Below are 24767 nucleotides of genomic sequence, written 5' to 3' on the forward strand. Positions count from 1 at the left end.
CTCTCTCTCTCTCTCTTTCTTTCTCTCTTGTTTTTCTATTCCCTAAAGTTCTGCAAGTACCATGGGTCCCATCTCTCCCCTGCCCCACCCCTCCATTAAGTTTCATGTCTTGAAACTCAAACAATGAGGTCAAGTATTTCTGGCTACCCTCCTTCTTATCAATGTGCCAGACACCCACCAGTGGAGCAAATCCAAAAGCCCACAGTCCCCAAATCTCACAGGTGAAAAGTATCCCAGAGATCATGAAGTCCAAGACGAAGTTGTACACTGAAGGAGAATGCACTTTTTCCTGAGGCAACCTATTCCACCATTGGGCATCTCAAATTTTTAGGAAATGTTTCCTTAAAATTCTCTGATTGCAACTTACACTGTTCTAGATCTGAGTCAGTATCATTAAGAGAACTAATGGTTTTGACTAAGGATGTAGTAACATCACTTAGTCAACTGCACATGTGACTCATATCACTTTTCTCTTCTTTGGAGCTACTGCCAAAGCTCAAGTCTTCATGCATCCTTGTGGTATCAAGTGACCATAGGTATGGCAACATGGAGCTCTTGACCTTCTTGACCATTATCAAATGTAATAACTCTTCCCCATCCTGCTTCTACCCTCCTCATACTGCTACTCTGGGACTAGGACTGAGAGTGTGCCAATGGCCATGAATACAAGAGAAGAAAGTGAAAGATTCAGAGAGAGTGGGAGTGTGGATAGGACTTAATTATCCTGGATAGGAAGTGTGAACCTTAAAAGGTGGAAAGAAAAGGAATAGAACAGGAATCAAGGCACCTCAGATTCCTTCTGTAAGCTATCACAGTCTTAGACTGCAGCTACTTTGGAGCAATCTGGAGTCCACTGTGATTCATGCGGACTAGAGTTATGAGAAAATAATATAGGCAAGGAGGGAAAAAAAGAAAAAGTGATCAGTTTTCTTAATAGAAAAGGGGCTGAAACTAAGATTTGAATGGGTAATTCATTCACTCATGAAAACACATAGTGTTGCTCCTCTTCTTCCTCCTCCTTCTCCTCCTCGTTCTCCTCCTCCTCCTCGTTCTCCTCCTCCTCTTCTTCCTCCTCCTCTTCCTCCTCCTTCTTCTTCTCCCCTTTACCACCATCACCACCATCATCTTCCTCCTTCTCCTCCTCCTGCTCCTGCTGCTGCCGCTCCTGCTTCTACTCCCGTTCCCTTGGAGCGGTCCATCCTGGTGCCTCTTTTGTGAAGCGGAGGCTGAGGATATTCCCGGACTCGCCATGGCGGACGGAAAGCCTAAGGAAGGAGTCAAGACTGAAAACAATGACCACATTAATTTGAAGGTGGCAGGGCAAGATGGGTCGGTGGTGCAATTTAAGATTAAGAGACACACACCACTTAGTAAACTAATGAAAGCCTATTGTGAACGACAGGGTTTGTCAATGAGGCAGATCAGATTCCGATTTGATGGGCAACCAATCAATGAAACAGACACACCTGCACAATTGGAAATGGAGGATGAAGATACAATTGATGTATTCCAGCAGCAGACAGGAGGCATTTACTAAAGAGAACATGCAACTCTACTCCAGAACTGTGCTCCCAAGGAAAACAATGCATTCACAATTAGAAAACCAAGATTTGGTTCATCCACATCCTGACTACTGCAGTATAGTTTTCTCTCTTCTTTATCCCTTCCCCCATTCCTATATTGTACATAAAGTAACTGGTGTATGTGCACAAGCATAATGCGTTTTGTTTTTTTTTAACTAAATGGCCGATGGTATGTTTTGATCAACATCAAATGGAGATGGGGAGGGGAAAAAACAAACTGGTTCTGTGAAAATATCCCTTTTCTCCATTAGTGGCATGCTCATTCAACTTTATCTTTATATTCCAGTAAGTTATTTTGCTCTCACTGTTTAACAACAACAACAAAAAAAAACCCACAAAAAAATCCTTGCATACCTTGTTTGATTGGATAATTTCAATGTTTTTCTTTTATCATTGTAAAACCAAGGACGATTTTATAACTTTTTTGTACGTAGCTGTTACATGTAGGGCAATCTCTGTCTCTCAGTAGGGATAAATTACTATAAAAAATTGATCCTAGATAGTTCTCCCTTCAAGTCAAACATCTTGTTGTTTAAATAAACTTCTTGTTTAAAATTAAAAAAAAAGAAAGAAAGAAAGAAAACACATAGTGTTGCCCATAACAGAAGGAAGTAGTCAACTGTAAGAATCAGAGAGAACTCGTTGGTTAACTCAAAGGAAGAGGGATATCGCAAGATACATGTAGCAAAAGGGGATGAACATTTGATACATAATAACTTTTCCTTACAACCATGGATGCGTGGAGCTCATATTGAGCTCAAAAGAGCTGATTGTCAAAATTTCAGAGTAAGCATGTGCACCTTGGAAATAAGCTGTAGAAATAATTGTAGAATTCAGGCTTGATTTATTATCTTGATGATGATCTTGATTTATGAAAGTGATGAAGACAATGTAATCAATTTAAATTAAACTTAAAATGTGTCATTCATGCTGTTTTTTCTTCAGAGAGCTGATTGTTAAACATATACCAAGCAGCCTTCCTACTAATTACTAAGATCAAGTGTTGCCCATTGCCCCTCCCCACTGTCACTACAAGCTACATAATTTGGAAAGTTTCATTCCTGGCTGTGAACTTTTTAGCCATAAAATTTCTCAATGATTGTGAATTGAAGAATCACAATCGGAATGAATAGAATGAACCTCTACACAATGAAATCCTTGAAGCATTTAGACCATTTATTTATAAACAGTGTGAGCTATATAGGGCTCACACTCAATGATTATCAATTGACTCTCCCATATCCAGTATAAGCAGACTCCAACACACCTCTGCCCATAGTAGTAATGCAGATTAAACCTTAAAGTGTGTTTTACATATGTTTTTGGAGAGCCACTTGTTAAACATTTACCAATACATCACTCAGTGATATGAGGACATATATTGTCATTTATGGCATTAATGGCTGATAAACAGTTCCCACCACCATTATCACAGCCTAGAGAATAATGACAATTTAACAGTCGATGGCTATTAAAATAATATTTGATAACATAGTCACCCAAAGATGAAACTAGTACTGGAAATTTTGGATATTGAGCCAAGTTTAATACTGAGTGGAAAGATGGGGGTGGGAACTTTGCCAGTTTGCCTCCAGCTATCTCCTCTCAGAGGACCATATTAACAATTCCCATAGAAGATACCAGATTTCTGCACAGTTACAACTTTACTTTGCTGCTCTGCAGCTGGGAATGGTCTGGATTCCTGGGTGGGCAGGCCAAAGGCCATTGTGACACCAAGTGCCATCATCAGTATACGCTTCTTAGGGAGAAAATTGTTCACCCATGTGACATCGATTCCATCTTCCAGGGCACTCACTAGGCTAGTATTCTGTGCAATGAAAGTAATTTAGTAAATGGTACTCTGGTGTCCCGGACGAGTGAATTCATTTCACACAGGTCAGGAGTTTACTTCCAGAGAACAGTTTACTCCCTGTCAGATCAGGCTTGTATCTAAAAGAAAACTCAATTGTAATATGGAAGACACAGGAACAGCACTTTCATGATACTCCCAGACTTACAGATCTTGTCCGGGATGAGGAAAACTGGCTTGATGACTGTCTGGGAAACTGGAGTAATTCTCAATTTGGGACCTTTGGGAATGTCGGCTCATTCTATAAAAGGCACAGTGAGCATACAGAGGAGATCTGCTGTGGGTGGAAGAAGTGAGCTTCCAGTTTTGCTGACAAGACTGCTGTCAAATTCTGGTCCTCACAAGTATGGCTTAATGACACTTGGTAGTGCTTCAGTCCAGAGTAGGTATCCTCTTAGTCACCATAGACAGCTCCTTTTTCTTAGCCCTTCCTTAATAACCTGTCCATTGAATTCAAGTGACAGAAATTATGCAAAGTTTGGGGTGCAAGGAAAAAAATGGAAAACTCGTTGTCTTGAGGAGAATATTTTAATGGGGAAGGCAATGTATACATACAAAAGAATATGAAAATATGTAAAAATACAAATGAAGATTTACCATATGCATAATACAAAATGAATATAAGGAAATTTGGGGGTGGAAGACCTCAGAAGTTGGGGGGGATGAAAAGGAGGGAGATTAGTTTAATCTTCTTGTAGAAAAGGGCACTTGAACTGAATCTTGAAGGAAACCGAGCATTCCAGGAAGAGATGTAAGAATGTTAATTATAGGGCTGGAGGAAACCAATGCAAAAGAATTGGGAACATGACTGTCCCTGTCTTAAGACAGTTTACTTTCTAACAAGATGATATTGAAGATTTGGATAAATTAAAACTTTAGAACCTGATCCGATTGTACTGAGGAAGAAGTCCAATATATGTCCCCCAGTGACAAAATATCTCTTAGACACTTATATGTGTGTTTTTTAAAAAAATCTTCTTCTCACATATGTGCGTTTGCAATGCAGATATGGAAACATTCTCCCCAGATCTGAAATTAGAATTTGTCCTTTTGGAGTATTCACAATTCATTCTCAAATGTCACCAAATACCAAGCTGAGGCCCACAAAGAGATGTTCACAGCAGATACAAAAAGAACTAGGGAGGGTTCCCTTCTGGACGTCCTGAGCTCATAGTTCAAGCGAGTGAAAGCCAGATTCCAAAATTAGAGGCAAAAGAACGTGCTCAAGGACTTGGCTTCAAGGACCCCATTTTTGTCAGTGGGGGAGCATCATCCTTTCATCAATGCAGCCCAGAAACGTTCAACACCTTCAGAAACAGTCTTACTATGCTGCCTAAGCAAAAAAGATTCATCCCTGGGAAGCCAAACAGATGGGCACCTAGCCAGACTGGTTCTCCAATGACAAATGGCAGATCCATCACCAGGCCTACGCTTGAAGCCTTTCTAGCATTAACACATGCTACAGCCCAGATAAATGGGCTTTCTTGCTATCACACACACACACACACACACACACACACACACACACACCATTCCATCTTCCATTTCTGTGACTGTTCATGCCTGCAATGCTGTCCCCATTCTACCATCTCTCAGAATCCCTCATTTATTTCAAAACTCAGCTTGAGAACTGCTTTCTACATATAGCTTTTCCCAATTTTCCCATCTGCTAGCACTTTCAAAAAAATTATGATTACCTTGTTTCTATTTTACCTTTATTTTATACATATATAAGTATATGTTTTCTCCTCCTATAGAATATAAGTTCCATGAGAGAAGAGACTTCCATTTTTGTTTTTCTCCGATTCCAAGCACAGTCCCTAGAATAAAGTAGTAGTTTATAGAAAGTATGATGGTACAATGAGAAAAGCCCTGGATTTGGCTTCAGAAAGCCTGAGGTCCAGTAGTACCAACTGTAGCACCAGTCTCTGATTTCTCTCCTAGCTTTGAAGCTCTGATCATCTAATACTATGCACATTAAAAAGTAATGCATTAAAGTTATTTTTTTAAAAAAGTAATACATTGCCTTTGAGGTTTCCTAGAATACAATAATTTCAAGCAGGAAAGTGACCTGTATTTTACAAGTAAGAAAAGAGTGACTGGAACCAAGGATCTTTGGTTACTGCCTAAAGAAATAGAATTAAATTTTATCTCCTCTGGATCCTAATTTATTTTTATCCAGTTAAGTGAGATCATAAGGGAATTGATCATTCCTTTTTCATTGAACCAAAATAATACTAATATTGTTATTGCTAGTCAGTCATTTTTCAATCATGTTCCATTCTTTATGACCCCATTTGAGGTTCTCTTGGCAAGGATACTGTAGTAGTTTACCATTTCTCTTTCCATCTCATTTACAGACAAGGAAACTAAGCCAAAAAGAGTTAAATGATTTGTCTAGGATTACATAGCCAGTAAGTGTCTGAGGCCAAGTTTGAACACAGAACTTCCTGACTCCAGGCTCTATCCACTGGACCACCCAGTTGCCCCAATATTAATGTGTCTTCCCTTAGTAAGTTTCGAGCCAATCTTCCTTTGTTAATATGTATGTCAAAAACATTCCTTTTAATCTAATTTTAAGTATCTTAATTTGTTTGTGATCTTTTATTTATAATACAGCCCTCTGAAATCCATTGGCAAGTATCATTTTATATTTAAGAGTTCAAGTTAAAATGTGACCATGTTTTCTCCCCCATTCAATCAGCTCCATTGGTTCTCTATTTGATCTCTAAGATCCAATGCAAAATCCTCTGCTTGCCTTTCAAAGTCTTTTATAACCTGCTCTTCTTCTATCTTTCCAGTCTTCTTCTACCTTACAATACCTCTCCCCCACGCTTGAAATTCTCTCCCTCCTCATCTATTTCTCTTGTCTTCTCTGATTTTCTTCAAATCCCACCTAAAATTTTGCCTTCTACAAGATACTTTTCTTTCTTTTTTTTTAAGCTTTTTATTTTCAAAATATATACATGGATAATTTTCAACATTCATCATTACAAAACTTTGTATTCTAAATTTTTTTCTCTCTCTTCCCCCATCCCTTCCCCTAAACAGCTAGTAATCCAATATATGTTAAACATATGCAATTCTTCTATACATATTTCCACAATCATCATACACAAGAAAAATCAAATCAAAAAGGAAAAAATGAGAAAGAAAATAAAATGCAAGCAAACAACAACAAAAAATGAAAATGCTATGTTGTGATTCCCACTCCGTTCCACAGTACTCTCTCCAAGTGTAGATGACTCTCTTCATCACAAAATCATTGGAAATGGCCTGAATCACCTCATTGTTGAGAAGAGCCACATCCGTCAGAATTGATCATCATATGGTCTTTTTGTTGAAGTGTATAATGATCTCCTGGTTCTGCCCACTTCACTTCACATCAGTTCATGTGAGTCTCTCGAGTCTCTCTGAAATCATCCTGCTGATCATTTCTTATAGAAGAATAATATTCTATAACATTCATATACCATAACTTATTCAGCCATTCCCCAACTGATGGGTACAAGATGCTTTCTTAATGCCCCTTAATAGTAGTCTCTTTGCTCTATTGATTACCTCCAATTTATCCTGCATATATCTTGTATGTACATATTTATTCTCATGTTAGCTCTCTAGATTGTGTGCTTCTTGAGAGAAGATTTTTTACTTTTCTTTTTATTCCTAGTGATTAGGTCCTGGAGTCAAGAAGACCTGAATGCAAATCTGGCCTCAGACACTTAACACTTCCTAGCTATGTGACCCTGGACAGGTCACTTAACTCCAATTGCCTCAGCCAAAAAAAAAAAAAAAAAGTAAGGTATTCCTAATAATTAGCACAAGAAATGCCTTTTGACTGACATTCAATAATAAAATTCTCAGACATAAAGGAGCATTTAATATGATTAGAATGTTGTTATGGTTGAATTGTTTCAGTGGCATGTGACTTTGTGACCCCTTTTGGGGTTTTCTTAGCAGATAATGGAGTATTTTGCTATTTCCTTCTCCAGCCCATTTTACAGGTAAAAAATTAAAGCAAATAGGATTAAGTGACTTGACTAGTGTCACATAGTTAGTAAATTTCTAAGGCCATATTTGAATTCATAAATATGTGTTCCTAATTCCAAACCCAGTATTCCATTTAGCTGCCTTTAAACCTTTATAATTCCATTTCCAACTAAGATTTGTCAACCAGATTCAGAAAGTGTGAAAAAGCAGCAATGGTTGTGTTTTTAAAAACTGCAGCAAGAGAAATGTAGCACATTCTAAGTGTAATTCAATCAGAGGGTGTATGGAGAAGCATTCACACATGTGCGCGCGCGCACACACACACACAGATACACACATATTTGTGTGAGTTTGTTCAAAGATTCCTAGATATCAGATTCCAAGTTCCTTCTCTCCTTCTCTTTTAAATTGCTTCATGGAGGCTTCTATGAAACTGGATCAATCCTCCGGCTACATCTGTACCATGAACCCACCTGTCAAAATTTTCCTGCCAAGAAAAATCCTTGAGATTTCTGACAATGTTCGAGGGTACTTCTTCTAGCATTTAAGTAAATGCAAAACCCATTTCTATACACAACTTTTTTCCTTTTTCTTCTTGACAAGTATTTCTTTACCTCTAACATGCTCTTCAGTATTCTGCTTTTCCCTAACTGATCCTGCTCCGTTCTCTTCAGAATATATCTTCTGGACAATACTTGCCAATTCTCTTAATCAAATTCCCTCTGCTCTAGAAATAATATTCTGTCTTTCAGGCAACAGATGACCAAATATTCTTGGTGTTCCTCTGGCCCTTTTTAGGAAAGGCTACCTTCATGAAGATAATTCTCTAAGGTGATCTATTAATTGTTTTTAGTTGAAAGTTGCATATTTTAGGCCAAAGATCCAGATTTTTAGAGAAAGAAGGGAGCCTTGGGATTATCTCTCTAAGCAATCCCAATTTTGAGAAAGGGTACAGTTTACAAGAAGTGACAGGTTATAAGAGACAAAAGAATTGTGCTTATTTCTCTACCTCCTAGTCTTTAAGATGAAGGATTGTAAATAAACAATAACAATGATATGGGGAAACAAAAATTTGAACATTGCCTTCTTCTATTAGCATGAGTTATTTAAAGCGTATAAGTTCATTGGGAAGGTGCTTGTCCCTCTAGTAAGTCCTTATTAATTTCCTTTCTGGAGGAATTCAAGACCTCAGAGTGGTATCATAAGGCAGAGATGTCTATGTGCATCTCTGGACTCTTAGAAAGACAGAAGAAAGTTGTATTGGTTATTTATGGACTGCTATGAGTCCTTTGTGTTTTAAGTATTCTGTCCGTGGGATGATTGAAAAGTTTTTTCTATAACCACTATTTATTATCTTGAGTATTGGTAGAGATTCTGGATACCATTTTGACCCCCATCCATGGAGACTCAGTCATGAGCTATGAGTTTCCCAGAGGGAATTGCAGAAGGCAGCAAAGAGATATGATTCAGGGAACAATCTTTACAACTGGATCAAATTGGGTAAATCCCACAGCTTGTGGTTCAGACCATGGGTTATAAACATTTCATATATGTGCTTCTTATTTCAACCCTTCAAGGACCCATGAGTTCATCCATGTTGACACTTTGCTTCAAGATACATCAAAAACCATCCATACTTTAGTAGATAGTCATAATGAATTGATGTGGACTAAAAAATTAACAAATAATCACCTAGCAGTCAAAATTCTGCCAATGAGCTGGGCTAGTTTTCCAGCCAATGGCCTGAGGTCCATTCCAGCTTGATTGAATCTGCCATAGTTTGTGCTTTGTTGGGTCTAGCCTTTGAAAACTAAATTACCTTTTAAAACTCATGATGGAATTGATTCAATAAACGATCCACATGATTAAGAACTAGAAAAATGAAGGCGTAGAATCCCAGCTTTGTCATGCAATTCCTATATGACCTTGAGAGGTTAATAAAGTAAAGCACTTGACTAACCTTTATAAACCTTGGTTTTCCCATCTATAAAATTAAGGAATTGTATAAGGTCCTTTCCAGTGTTATATCCTGCTTTCTATGATCCCATGAATTTTAAATTTCCAAATTTAGACTTGTGGTTTTTGAAGAGAAAAACATTTTTAAGTTGAAAAATCACTTTGGAATTCCTATGGAATAAAGACAAGTGACCCAAAACCTGGCCTAGAAAAATCCTTGGTTTTAAATTAATAAGCTCTTTTATTCATATGGCATATCTAAACAACCTTCAATATCTTGAATCTCTTGTTCTGAGGTTGTAAATATGCTTTAATTGAAAAAAGTCATTAGAATACTCATTAGTAAGGAAAAAGATTTGAAAAATGTTTCTATTATCCTGAGGATTTCGTGTTTTTCCAGCCTTCTGCTGAGTCTCATCCCAATTTTTCTTGCTTAGAGAGCAGAAATGCTAATGAAGTGAGCTCTCTTTAAAGCTCACCTTTTAAGCCAGTTGGTTGTGAATAAAGGCCAGAGAAGCACAAAATCTGAAGACTGGTTTCTGGTGCCATGTTTTGAAAATATCTCACTCCAAAATAAAGACAAACACCCACTCAAAACCAAGACAAAGCTTCTAAAATGGGAATCAATTGCTTTGCTTCAAAATAGACACTATCACTTGGGATTTTTTTCCCCCTTTCTGTATTATCAGCTGGTTGTTACAATTTCAGATACAAAACCAATTTGTGGATAAAAGCATAACTGCCACACTTACATTTTGTGAGATGAGAAGTATCTTGTAGGCCCCAAGTTACTGCAGAATGTTGAACTCTGGGTCACAAATAACAGGTTTCATCCCATTACAAGAATTCTCTCACGGGGTTACACAGGATGTGGATTGAAATATTATGTTATCAAGATATTTCTGGCTTGTTACTTTATAAATCTATCAAGGGTACTAATCCTCATGTGCCCCCTTCTAGGGAGGTAGTAAAAAATCAAAATATGCTTATTTTTCAATTGGACAAGCCTTCCCCTCAATCCTTTCCTGCCTTTGAAATGAGAAACATAATTCTACTAGTATTTAATCAGTTTGGTATCTAATCAATCAATTTCCTAGCACCTAAGGATTCTATAGCAGACGATTACTTGAGGCTCGGAGGAATATTGGGGAAAATTAGATCACAGACTCATGGACTTAGTGCTGAGAAGGAATTAAAAGGCCATTTGAATCAAACCACTCAGGATCACAGAGATAGTACCAAAGGCAGGATTTGTAGCCAGGTCCTCTGATTCCAGAGCCATGTTTGTTTGTTTGTTTGTTTTTTCCACTACACCAAATTACCTCCTATTTTTTCCCCTTTAATAAACTTTTATTAAGTTCCTATTATAAACAGAGCATTGTGCTAAGCCCTGGAGAGAAAGAGAGAAAAAAAATTACTTAAGAAACAACTCTTCCTTTATGGAGCTTACATTCTATTAGGAATAAACCAGTGGAAACCCAAAATATGATATGATCATCTCATTTTTTACAGGAAGCCTTTCCAACTCCTCTTAATTAATTCTTAAATCCATTCTTCTCTTATTTGTTTCCTATTTATCTTGTATACTATTTGTTTGTTCATATGTATTTGTTTGGCACTTTCCCAATTAGAAGATAAACTCCTTAAAGACAAAACTTATCTCTGGAAAGACTTATATGAACTGATGCTGAGTAAAATGAGCAGGCCAGGAGATCATTATATACTTCAGCAACAATACTATATGATGATCAATTCTGATGGACATGGCCATCTTCAGCAAGGAGATGAACCAAATCAGTTCCAATGGAGTAGTAATGAACTGAACCAGCTACACCCAGTGAAAGAACTCAGGGAGATGACTAAGAACCATTACATCGAATTCCCAGTCCCTATATTTTTGTCTGCCTGCATTTTTGATTTCCTTCATAGGCTAATTGTACAATATTTCAGAGTCTGATTCTTGTTGTACAGCAAAATAACGGTTTGCCATGTATACTTATTTTGTATTTAATTTATACTTTAATATATTTAACATGTATTGGTCAACCTGCCATCTGAGGAAAGGGGTGGGGGGAAGGAGGGGAAAAATTGGAACAAAAGGTTTGGCAATTGTCCATGCTGTAAAATTACCTATGCATATAACTTGTAAATAAAAAGCTATTTAAAAAAAAAAGTGAGAATAGCATTAAAACTGTGCACACACACAAAAAAAGACAAGACCTATCTTTTGCCTCTTTTTGCATCCCCAATCTCATCAAAGTGCTTGTATATTATATAATGTACATTGACTAACTGATTATTAAGTGCATTAGAGAAATGCAAAACAAAAAAGCTTTATGAGGTCAAAGGATAAAGGTCATTACCAATCAGCATAAGGAAGTCTTCACAGTAAGAGAAGAATCTGAGTTGTCTTTAAAAGAACAGGTGTAGAGGAGAGAGAATATTACGCAGAGTTTCTCAAGGTTGGAAGGAGTTTCTCAAGGTCAATTCACATCTGACCAAGAATCTCTACAGAACATTGATGGACAGTCTTTACTTAATGACCTCCAATGAGGGAGGTGCCCACCACTATCTGAATATTATTCATTATACTTGATAAAAATAATTTTTGGGAAATATTTCCTCATGTAAGGCTTAAACTGGTGTCTATGAAAGTTTCAACCTTTATTCCTGGCTTTCTTCCCTGGGACAAACAGAACCAATTTAATCCCTCTTCCAGGTAACAGACTTTTCAAATATTTGAAAATGGTCCTCATGTCCTCCCGAAATTGTCTCTTCTCCAGGCTAGCCATTCCCATTTGTTTCATCTGATTCTCACATGACATGGAATCAAGGCCCTTTACTATTTAGCTTGCTCTTCAGACAATGTGGCTCCTGGAATGAAGACACTCATCTAGATATAATCTGATTCCTTATTCTTAAAAGGTATGACTCTTAAATTTAGTCCAAGATCACATCTGTTACCTTGGCTGCCATATCATATTGAGCTTGTGGTCAACTAAAACTCTCAATCTTTTATAATCTATCTAGCCATAGATTGATTTTTTGAACTGAAATGTAAAACTTTACATTTATCCCTATTAAATTTTATTTTCTTAGATTCAGCTCAATGTCCTAGCCAGGAGACTATGTATGGACATTTTTGCAACTATGTATGGACAAACAATGCTCAATCTCTCTGAATTATAACTCTCGTCCAGCACAAATAAAATTGCAGAGACAAGATATCACAGATTGTGCTCTAGAGATGATATGTGAGGAGAAAGAGGTATTTTAGTTTGGAAAAAGAATAAAGTGTAGGGATGGAGAGTAATATCAGATAAGACTATAAATGTAAAACGTACCTAATTACTGAGGGCTTGAATATTAGGTAAAAGAATTACCGCATAGTTCCTGCTCAAGAGAACTTGGAAGCCAATTGGAGAATTAAGTCGAACCAACAGAAAATAATGAAAGATGGTGTCCAATCTAGTGTCAAATCACGTAGTAAAGACTGCTAAAGGCATGGAGAGTTGAAAATGAAAGTTTTGAGCTGAAATAGCATAGCCTGATTGAGTCAATATGGAGTGGAATCACAAAGCTGGAGCTAGAAGCAACCCCCAAGATCATCTCATCAAATTCCTCGTTATAGAAGGTAGTAAAGCCCAAAGCTCTTCTGTTCTCACAATCTGTCCTTTTAATCTTCTTGCCCCTTAATCCTTTCCACATATTCTATGATCCAGCTACATTGACCTCTTTCCTTCTCCTCCTTTCCTGACAGCCCTCCATTTCTCACTTCTGTGTCTTTGCATTAATTGGAATATTCTTCCTTATTCCTGAAATGCCTTCCTTCCTCATCTCTTCCTTTAAGTTTACCTTGCTTTTTTCAAGACTCAGCTCAAATCCCAACTTCTTCAGATCTTTCCTGCTACCCTCACTCCCATCCTAGCTTCTTCTTTTTGTGATTATTTCTTCTCCCAGTTCTTTATTTTGGTATATACATAACTATTTATACAGAAGCTAGATGGTGCAGGGGATGGAACATTCAGCATGAAACAAGAAAGATTTATGTTCCCAAGTTCAAATCTGACTTCAGTTACTTAGTAGCTGCATGACCCTGGAAAAAAGAGTTTTCCCTGTTTGCTTCAGTTCCTCATCTGTTAAATAAGCTGGAGAAGGAAATGGCAAACCACTCTAATATCTCTTCCAAAAAAAAAAAAAAACAAATGGAATCACAGAATGTCTGACATGACTGACAGATGACTGAACAACGAAGTTATTTACATTTAGTCCTCCATTAAAATCAGAGTTCCCTGAGCACAGGGGCTCTTTTGGGCTTTCTTCATGTCCCCAAGCCTTAGCATGGTTTCTGATACATAGTAAGCCTTTAACAAATGCTATTCGGCCAATTGAGTGAAGTAACTGACCCAAAGTCAAAGTAACTATTTAATGGTGAAATTGGATTAGAATCCAAGTGTTTCAACTCTCAGACAAGTGGGTTTTTTTTACATAATATCTTACTGCTTCTAGATAAGAAGGAAAACAATTAAGAAAGCTAAGGCTTAATGAAGGACGTAGGATTTGATCCAAGAAAGTCCTTCCCAGAAAGCTCAATATGGATGGTTGAGACGGCTCACTGTAGTTCCATAGAAAGCCACATGATATGGTTTTAAAAAAAAAGTAAAAAGAAGATGAAATTTGGAGATAGAAGACGTTGGTTCCTATTCTACCTCTACAATTTACTAGCTGTGTCATTCTGAACACATCATTTCACCTCTGGACCTCAGTTCCTCCTATGGAAAATGAGAGAGTTGTATTAGCCAATTGTCCTTTGTTCATTGATCATTCTCCATTGTCCCTTTGAGCTGTATATTTAAACGCATGTCTGTGGCAGGTCTCTCAATATTATATTTGAAAATAGGTCATTTGTGGACTTTGGCATCAAGAGATTTATGAAGTCATATAGATGGGGCTGGGCATGTTTTCTTTGCCACCCTGGGAGAACACCAAGTGTATACCCTTCCAATTTCTCTCAGGTCTCAGGACAAGTGCCAAAGTCTGCAGTTTTTCCCATTGCCAGTCATTGACTTGTGTTACCCATAGTCTCTGTGTGATCAAAGATTTAAGTGGAAGAGAGGGTGAATGGAATAGAAAGAGTATATAGCAGGCTCAGTGAAGCACTTTGCTTTACTTTGCTAGACCCAGACCCTAACCCTAATTTTTTCATAGAGCTAGATCCAAGAAAAAAAGTCCTAGGTAGATAGGGAATGTTCCTATTCAAGATCAGCCCTTAAGGCAGCTGGGTGGTGCAGTGGATAGAGCACCAGCCCTGAAGTCAGGAAGACTTCAAATCTTTCCTCAGACACTTAACACTCCCTAGCTGCCTCAGCAAAAAAAAGAAGAAGAAGAAGAAGAAGAAGAAGAAGAAGAAGAAGAAGAAGAAGAAGAAGAAGAAGAAGAAGAAGAGGAAGAAGAAGAGGAAGAAGAAGAAGAAGAAGAAGAGGAAGAAGAAGAAGAGGAAGAAGAAGAATAAGAAGAAGAAGAAGAAGAAGAAGAAGAAGAAGAAGAAGAGGAAGAGGAAGAGGAAGAAGAAGAGGAAGAAGAAGAAGAAGAGAAGAAGAAGAAGAAGAAGAAGAAGAAGAAGAAGAAGAAGAAGAAGAAGAAAAAGAAGAAATCAGCCCTTGAGAAAAAGTGAAACAATAAAAAATTTGTCACCCAAAAACCAAGAGAATTAATGTTAGAAAAGAGCTTTGTTTCATACAGGAGTAAGTTGAAGCCAGGGGAATGAAGCTCAAGGTCATGGCAAAGCCATGTGGAGTTTCCCAGGAAGGATTTTCCTTAAGTCAAATTCAGCCTTCTTCATGAAGTTTTGGTTTCCATCATTAATTTCTCCCTAATTTAAAGCAGTGAAATATTGTGCAAAATATACTTGTCAGAGAATCAGAACATCTGTGTTCTAATCTTAATTCCACCATTAAATAGCTTATTTAACCTTGGACAAATTTCTTCACTCTATCTATCTATGAGACCAGAATCTAAACCTGCTAAGTTGTTGATTCAGTGCTCTATTTCCCTACCAAGAACTAGTCCTGTATTCCACTACCACTGCTATCTGATCCCTATTTGTTGTCCTATGTGTTCAGGGAGGACTAGCACCTCTGTGAGGGATTGAAGAACATTTGGTGGCCTTTGGTGTCCACCTGACACTCAACTCTCACCTGTGGCTATAAAAAGCTGTAACCTGTGCAGCAGTCACACCTCAAGAAAACCATCTCAGCAGATGAGCTAAATAAATTTGAGAATAACTAATGGGCTTCAAACCTATTGCTGAATTAGGAGATGCCTACTTCCAAGCATGACTTCTCCTGCTAGAATAGGTGGTTGAGAATAATTCATCTCAATGACCCTAAAGGCAGCTAAAGTAGGTGCTTTAGAGCCCTTAGAGCTTGGTCAGATATCAATGATGACAAAGTTATCCACTGCATCTCAGGCCAGTTTGTCTTGTCACTGGATTTTGATGATTCAGGAAGAGAGGCTGAATATTTTGTATAAATCTGCCTCATTTAAATCCAACTCTCATTCAAGATATCTCTGGTCCTCTTCAAAAATGAAGGATGAAAACAAATGAAGCTAGGTGAAGCTGGCAGGGTCCCTATTCTTACCTTTCTTGTAAATATCTACCAGAAATGATAGCTGTTTTCCAGCTAGCACCAACCTCACTTATCTCCCAATTTTCTGACAAGAGTGAACACTATGCCCACTGTCAAGTTCTCAAGGAAGCATTCTAAGCTTTTCCAGATCAGAACCAAAATCATAACTTTTTATTTTAGTCTGTGGCCCAAATTAAAGCATATGGTTTTCAAAACTGAAGGAAATAGCTTCTAGTTTAAAGTGATATTAAAACTGTGAAGAGCTAAATCTGTTTTAATCAATTAACTGCTTACTGTTGCTTACTGTCATTCTTTAACAGTGTAACATGGTTCTTTAGAAGACATAAGAATAGATAATAACAGTAATAACTAATGTAGATTGAGCAGGCACAATAGTGAACCCAAAATTCACATAAATTTGACTTATGGCTCTGAAAATATCTCTCATAGAATCATAAAAATTAAGATTTAGAAATGAACTGAGAAGTAAGAGTCCCTAGTATGACAAAGAAAATTGATTACCTATTACTGTAAGCAACCTATAGCCATGGAAAATATCAGCTTCCTTCTGCCATATTGCTTTCATATCATGTATGAAATGAATCATGTTGAGCTTTTAGTTCACTGACTTTCTTAAATTCTGTCCCCATGAACTATTGTCTAATCACATTACCCTCATCTTGGACTTATACAGTTGACTTTTTCAACTCAAGGACAAAATATTATGTATATTCCTATAAATTTCTTCTTACAGAAGTTGACCGAAGATTCTCAAGGATTGACACACGACTTCATTGTTTCAAAAATTAAGAAGGAAGATCCCAGTCTTTTCAAATGATATGATTTGGACAAAATAAATACATCTTTCTCTTAAAGGAATTTTGCCTCTAGATACTCTTTTTTTTCTGGCTCAGAGAAACAATTATCTATTTCTAGGCATTTATAATCTGAGAGAAAAGATGGTAGAATGGACAGAGCATTGGTCTTAAAGTCAAGAAGACCTGGGTTCAGGTGCTGTCTCTGGCTGTGAGACCCCAGGCAAATCATTTAACCTTTCAATGTTCTGGAACACTTTTCTAAGAATATAAGTTGCAGGAAGGTGTGCCAACCTGCATTAATAGAGAGAATTTCCTCATCTTGGAGTTCTCTGCTCCAATGAAAGAACACATCCAGACCAAAACACAATCTAATGCATTAATAACTATCATATAAAGTCATATAGAAGGAATGTCAAATGAATGTTGGTGACAATAAAAATTAGAGGCTTAATGGAGACAATTGAGAAGAGAAAGAGAAAGACAGAAAGAGAGACAAAGTGAGAGAGGCAGAGACAGAGGAGAGACAGAGCCAGAGAAAAAAGAGACAGAGACAGAGAGACAGACAGAGAGAGAGAGAGAGAGAGAGAGAGAGAGAGAGAGAATAAAATGACATCTAGTCTAGATCCCTCTTTTGATAAATAGGGAAACTAAGAGACAGAGAAGATAAGGTAAAGTCAAAAAGCCAGTCAATGACTGGACCAAGAGAAAAGCAGATTTCTTGACTTCATAACAACAATCAGTTCAAAAGCAGTTATTGAATATCTACCTTTCCATATTATAAATTCCTCAACGACACTGAGGATATGAGAAAAATGAAACAATCCCTGCCCTCAAAGAGGAGCATCTATCAAAAGAGTCTATCAGGAGACTCAATAAAAACATATATAAATACATACAAAATAAAACCCAGGTATTTTCTGACAGATACTTTAAAAATGGTGAGGCTGGGGTACAGAAGGAGGAGGGAGGAATCAGGACAAGCTTCACCTAGAAGGCAGGACTTACCTGAGCTGAGTTTTAAGGAAAATTAAGTATTCTAAGGTGAAGGGGAGAAAGGAAAGCATTGGGGGTATAGAATGAAAAGCTACCTCTCCCTAAAAAACAGATCACATTTCACTACAACGATTCCTCCCCACATCCCACTTTCTGGCTGCAAATGGCAAAACCTCTTAAGTGGGCAGCGACTTGTTAAGAGCATTGAAGGGGGCCAGGCCGCAGTTTATCTCCAGCCTTACACACTGAGTGCTCAGCTTAAGGATCCTTCTCAGAAGGGTCAATAGGAGAAGGGGCTCTTAATCTTAAAAAAAAAAAAAATGTCTACAGACAAGAGCTTGATCACTCCAGTGAAAACCTTAAAAAGGGGTTTTAAAGCCTAAAATAACTCTGGGTAGGAGTGGAGGAAGAATGAGTGAGCCATAATCAAAGAGAAACAGCCCAAAAGAATGAAGATCTTTGCTGGGGAAGGAGTCTTCAGTAGTAACAAACTCTGGTTTCCAGGATTTAACTGGAAAAAAGGCACCAACATCAAAACCACGATATTAAAAAAGCTGATGTCCCATGCATGGGGACATACTGATCTATATAGGTGATGAGAACAGAGGCTCAGAATAAAAATAATTGCCTTCCTGCCACATGGAAGGATCTGACATAAGCCCTAGAAAGAAGCACAAAATGCCTTGAGGAAGAAAATGAGGGAAACTAATGCCAAAGAAGTGATAGGAGGAATCAATCCTTCCTGTTCTCCTCCACTAATCAAACTCACTACTAATCTAATATACATATAGATAAGCTAGAAAAGCAAGAAAGCATGACAAAAATAGCCAGGGGAATGGGTAGATTTCAGTGAAGAGGAACTTTTGATATTGTGTCAATTAGCATTCATTAAGCACCTACTGAATACCAAGCCTTGATCTAAGCACTAGAGATCTAAAGAAAGGCAACAGACAATTCTTATTCTCAAGGATCTCACAGTTTAATGGAGGAGACAGCATGCAAAAAGCTATGTGCCAATAAAATATGTTCTGGAATAAATTAAGGGTATTCTAGAGCTCTAGCCTTGAGTTCTTATTCTGACATCTACCATAAGTCCTTTAAACCACTCTGTGTCTTAATTTCATCATATGTAAAATGTTGATGAGAAGACATAACTTCTTTCATAGAGTTATTATGAGGATGAAAAAATATTGCTCCCCAAAGATGGTGAGTGAATCAGCCTCCTAAGCAAAAAATAATAATTTTTCCTGAAGTCTAGACATAAAGGCTTTGATAAAAGCCTTTTTTAAAAAAGGCTTTGGTAGGGTTAACCCCTCAAGTACCAAGATAGAGCATCCCACCACCAAGTCCAAGGCATCAAAGAGAAATAGAGTTAGGAACATTCAAAAATGTCAAGAAACTAGCTAGAAACTTAAAACAGTCCACAAGTCCATACTTGTAGGCTGAGACAATGTATCTGTGCTGTGTCCCACTCATTTCCTCAGTCATGATCTCTCTTAATTATTGGGACTGGACCTGTTATTTCAGGGCTTGGGAAACTCCTTCAACCAATGGATATCAGCATATAGTCTTAGAGAGCTCTCCGTACAATAGAGAGAGTAACTGAATTGCTATAGACATTCGGTGTCAGAAGCTGCACCTGAATCCAAGCCCTCTTGACTTTGATGCCAGATCTCTAATGATGACACGCTTTCTCTCATCATCAAACATTTATTGACTGTCTACAATACGTCCAGAAATGTCTAGGATATGAGAAAAGCAAACAATCATTGTCTTCGTGTTTGGCAATCCTTTCACTGATCTCTATGCAACCCATTGTGGTAAAATGTGGTAAAATGTGGTTTAAAAAAATAATCTTGGACAACCTTGAGGGTTATTGCTTCTAGGACTAAGGAGGTTCCATTGACCTCTGCTCTGATCAGGCTATTATGCCTAGAATGTTATGGGTTTTTCTGGGCACTAGTTTAAGAAGAGCATTGATAACTTGAAAAGACAACCAGAAGGATGAAAAGCCTTGAGTCCATGCCATGTGAAAAGTTCGTGAAGGGACTAGGGATTTTTAAAGAGAAAAGAAAAATCAGGGAGGACATGATACCTGTATTTGAAGGTCTGTCATGGGAAGAAGGATTTAGATTTATGCTTTTTGGCCCCAGAGATTCCCCCCCCCAAAAAAAGGGGGGGGTTGCAAAAAATATAAACTTAAGTTTGATGTTAAGAAAACATTCTAAAAGTCAAAGCCCAGAATGGACTACATTCATCAGCTGTACTAGGATGCATTTCATATACATTATCTCATTTGAGTTTCATAACAATTCTGGGAAGTAGGTGCTATTGCTAATTCCATTTTACAAATAAGGAAACTGAGGGTCAGGGAGATTAAGTAATGTGATGTAAAGTGACGTCCAGGGTCATACAACTAGTAAGTAATCTAAGGTGAGATTTCACTAAGTGTATTCTTGGTTTCATCTACAGAATTCTATCTTCTATGTTAAAGCTTCTTAAACTGTGGGTCGCAACCTCATATGGAATCTGGCAATTGAATGTGGGGTTGAAAAATTGTGATTTATTTATCAGTAAATGTTTGAGTTATATCCCTATTTTTTATTTTTATTTTTTAAAATAATAATAGCTTTTTATTTTTCAAAATATATGCAAAGATAGCTTTAAACATTGACCCTTGCAAATTCTAGTGTTCCAAATTGTTCTCCCTTCCTCTCCCTCACCCCCTCTCTTCTAGACAGCAAGTAATCCAGTATGTTAAACATGCTCAATTCTTCCACATTTCCACATTATATTTCCACATTTATCATGCTGTGCAAGAAAAATCAGATCAAAAGGCGGGGGGAGGATGAGAAAAAAAAAAAAACAAGCAAAAACAACAATAGCAAAAGGGAAAAATACTATTCTTTGATCCACATTCAATCTCTATAGTCCTTGCTTTGTATATGAATGGCTCTTTCCATCACAAGTCTATTGGAATTGCCTTGAAACACTTCATTGTTGAAAAGAAACAAGTCCATCACAGCTGATCATCACATAATCTTGTTATTGCTGTGTATAATGTTCTCTTTTTATCTCTATTTTTAAAATTGTATTTCATTTTTACAAATACATACATAGTTTTCAGCATTCACTTTTGCAAAACTTTGTGTTGCAAATTTTCCTCCTTTCCTCCCCATAAATTCCCCCCAGACAGCAAGCAATCTGATATAAGTTAAACAGGATCAATTCTTCTAAACATATTTCCATATTTGTCATTCTGCACAAGAAAAATCAGATCAAAATGTATCCCTATTTTATATACCTGTATACCCAGGGCTGCATAAAAATTTCTCAGAGGAAAAGGAATCAAGAATGTTTTGAAAAAGTTCAAGAAGCCACATTCTCTCTAAAAGGTGGCGATCTTTAATTTGGGAGCTATAGAAACAAATGACACAAAATTTGTTTTGATAAATGTTGATTTTTTTTCATCTTTGTCTACTGATATTTCAGCACATTCAACATATATCTTGTTGTCTATGGAACTTGATTATTTTATTTGAAAAAACGTTTGAGAGGATAGTATGAAATATATCCTTCAAAATGAGTACTAAGACTTGAATCTCTTGTTATAAACTTCACCAGCTGACTCCCTTGAAACTGTGATAATTATCCTAACAAAATCCCCCTCATTCATAGAAGCTCTTCAAGCTATGATGACCATTATGTCGAAGAAAGCACACAGGTCCCATTGCTAGCATCAAAGCAGCTAGATGGCACAGTGGACAGAGCAATAGCCCTGGAGTCAGGAAATCCATCAAATCTGATCTCAGACATTTAACACTTACTACTTATAGTGTTATATATACTTATACTGGGCACTTCACTTAGCCTCAATTGCCTCTTAAAATCAAATAAAATTGCTAGCATTTATATAGCACTTAAAGGTTTGCAAAAGTTTTACAATTCATTATCTCCATTAATCCTCACAGCAAACCTGTGCGATAGGTACTGTTATTAGCTCCATTTTACAGACAAGGAAACTAAGGCTGAAAAAGTTTAAGTGACTTACCCATTAAACAGAATTTGAACTCGTCTTTGACTCCAAGTCCAATACTTTATCTACTATACCACCTAAATGCCCTAAAACTCTAAAATCCTCTAAAATATTTGAAATTTTGTGATGCCATCTATTAAATACCCAGCAATTTCTGTTCCAAGTCATTTTTCCATGTCTTTCACCTAAATTTTTCATCTTGCTCAGCAGATGACCCTTCCTCTTACTTTACTGAGAAAAGTAGGGTCTTTGCCTAGGGTCACACAGCCAAGATGTGACAGAGTTCTTCCTAGATCGGAGGCCAGTTTTCTATCCACTATATACCTCTTATTGAGGCTTCTGGGTAATTGAATAATTAATGGTGTCTGTGTTAATAACAGGCCAGTATAGACTCAAAATATAAAATGCCATTAGCAAAGAGGTAAGAACTGAATAAGCAGAATCCTTGTCAGTACACAACAAATTTAGAGTAAATTAGGTGAGAAAAAATAGTGAGAAAATAGTGGGGCATTCACTCCCCCAGTTTTGTCTCTGGTCACCTCAAAACTTTTCAGTTTCTCCTTTCCAGTCGTCTCACAGGAATTTCTTTCTAAGTCTGGATTAGTTGTGTCTTCAAACCCAGTCCTGAAAGCCATTTGCTAAATTTTTATTGAAAGCATTTATGCCTCTGTAATCTGCAAATGCTACAAATCAAGATTTGATTTATTGTTTTGTTGATTGTCTAAACTTAAGAAAATGATGTAAAAAATAATAATACTGATTAAACATAAAAGTGTTTCCTGTGAACAATTTTTTTTTTCTGGAGAGCCATTTACCAGCACACCATATTCTGAATCCTTCAATTGACATTCTTGACTCTGTTGCCTCATGTAAAATCTTTGGTTATGTATCCCCTCGTTCTATCACCTTCAATTCTGGTTGTCCATTAGCTTCTATTTCTCTGCCTACAAACATGCTCAGTCTCCTTGCTGTCTTTTTTTCCAAGGTTCTTTTTACCCCACTGCTCTCCCAAGTTAATATCTTCCTTCTTCCTTTGACCATTAAAATGACCAAAGAGTAGTCTTTCTACTCACACCTTCAACTTCTTGATCACCTACTCATCCTGTTACTTGTCAACATCCTGCAAACAGATCTCTGCCTCCATCACTTCACCAAAAGGGGGACCAAATAAGTTGCTTAATGATCAATTTATTTAATGGCATTTGCTCAAAATTATAGTAAGAAATATTTTATTATATTTGACAGAATGAGTTCATTACTATGGAAGATTTTCTTTATATCTGGGATGCTATATTTTTTATATGTATATATATGTATGTATTAGAGCTATTACATGTTTGTCAGATATATATTAGCTTTCATTAAGAGTATACCTGCAAAACTAGGCATTGACCCACACTTAACACCATACACCAAGATAAGGTCAAAATGGGTTCATGACCTAGGCATAAAGAATGAGATTATAAATAAATTGGAAAAATATAAGATAGTTTACCTCTCAGACCTGTGGAAGAGGAAGGAATTTATGACCAAAGAAGAACTAGAGATCACTATTGACCACAAAATAGAAAATTTTGATTATATCAAATTGAAAAGTTTTTGTACAAACAAAACAAATGCAGACAAGATTAGAAGGGAAACAATAAACTGGGAAAACATTTTTACAGTCAAAGGTTCTGATAAAGGCCTCATTTCCAAAATATATAGAGAATTGACTCTAATTTATAAGAAATCAAGCCATTCTCCAATTGATAAATGGTCAAAGGATAAGAACAGACAATTCTCAGACGAAGAAATTGAAACTATTTATAGACATATGAAAATATGCTCCAAATCATTATTAGTCAGAGAAATGCAAACTAAGACAACTCTGAGATACCACTACATACTTGTCAGATTGGCTAGAATGACAGGGAAAGATAATGTGGAATGTTGGAGGGGATGTGGGAAAACAGGGACACTGATACATTGTTGGTGGAATTGTGAACACATCCAGCCATTCTGGAGAGCGATTTGGAACTATGCTCAAAAAGTTATCAAACTGTGCATATCCTTTGATCCAACAGTGTTTCTACTGGGCTTATACACCAAAGAGATACTAAAGAAAGGAAAGGGACCTGTATGTGCCAAAATGTTTATGGCAGCCCTGTTTGTAGTGGCTAGAAACTGGAAAATGAATGGATGCCCATCAATTGGAGAATGGCTGAATAAATTATGGCATATGAATTTTATGGAATATTATTGTTCTGTAAGAAATGACCAGCAGGATGAAGACAGAGAGGACTGGCGAGACTTACATGAACTGATGCTAAGTAAATTGAGCAGAACCAGGAGATCATTATATACCTCAACAATGATACTGTATGAGGATGTATTCTGATGGAAGTGGATCTCTTCGACAAAAAGAGTTAATTCAATTTCAATTGATCAAAGATGGACAGAAGCAGCTACACCCAAAGAAAGGACACTGGGAAATGAATATAAACTGCTTGCCTTTTTGTTTTTATTCCCGGGTTATTTATACCTTCTGAATCCAACTCTTCCTATGCAACAAGAGAACTGTTTGGTTCTGCAAACATATATTGTATCTAGGATATACTGTAACCTATTTAACATGTATAGGACTGCTTGCCATCTGGGGGAGGGGGTGGAGGGAGGGAAGGGAAAAATCAAGTGCAAAGGATACTGTTGTAAAAAATTACCCTGGCATGGGTTCTGTCAAAAAGTTATTTAAAAAAAAAAAAAAAAAGAGTATACCTGCAACCTATAAGAAGAAACCCAGAATTTTACCCCTAAGAGGAAATATTCAAGCAGAATCCAAGGCAAAAGTCTAGATGATGATTTGTTTTTGCCAGATTTGAGATTTCACGGATCTGGGCAGCTCAGATGGAA

The 24767-nt window shown here is 37.1% G+C and overlaps 1 protein-coding gene across 1 annotated transcript; it reads left to right on the forward strand.

The window, feature by feature from the left end:
- The first annotated feature begins 1066 nt into the window (after nt 1–1066).
- LOC127557741 (small ubiquitin-related modifier 2-like) lies at nt 1067–2106 on the forward strand. Its single transcript, XM_051991043.1, has one exon. It carries the CDS (start codon nt 1250–1252, stop codon nt 1535–1537), a length of 288 nt encoding a protein of 95 aa, XP_051847003.1. The 5' UTR covers nt 1067–1249; the 3' UTR covers nt 1538–2106.
- Nucleotides 2107–24767: the final 22661 nt, after the last annotated feature.

Source organism: Antechinus flavipes, chromosome 3 (genome assembly GCF_016432865.1).
Source record: "Antechinus flavipes isolate AdamAnt ecotype Samford, QLD, Australia chromosome 3, AdamAnt_v2, whole genome shotgun sequence".
NCBI classification, from domain to species: domain Eukaryota; kingdom Metazoa; phylum Chordata; class Mammalia; order Dasyuromorphia; family Dasyuridae; genus Antechinus; species Antechinus flavipes.

Bases quoted from the DNA above. Each gene is read 5' to 3' on its own strand.
- LOC127557741 (XM_051991043.1), top strand. From the start codon at position 1,250: ATGGCGGACGGAAAGCCTAAGGAAGGAGTCAAGACTGAAAACAATGAC.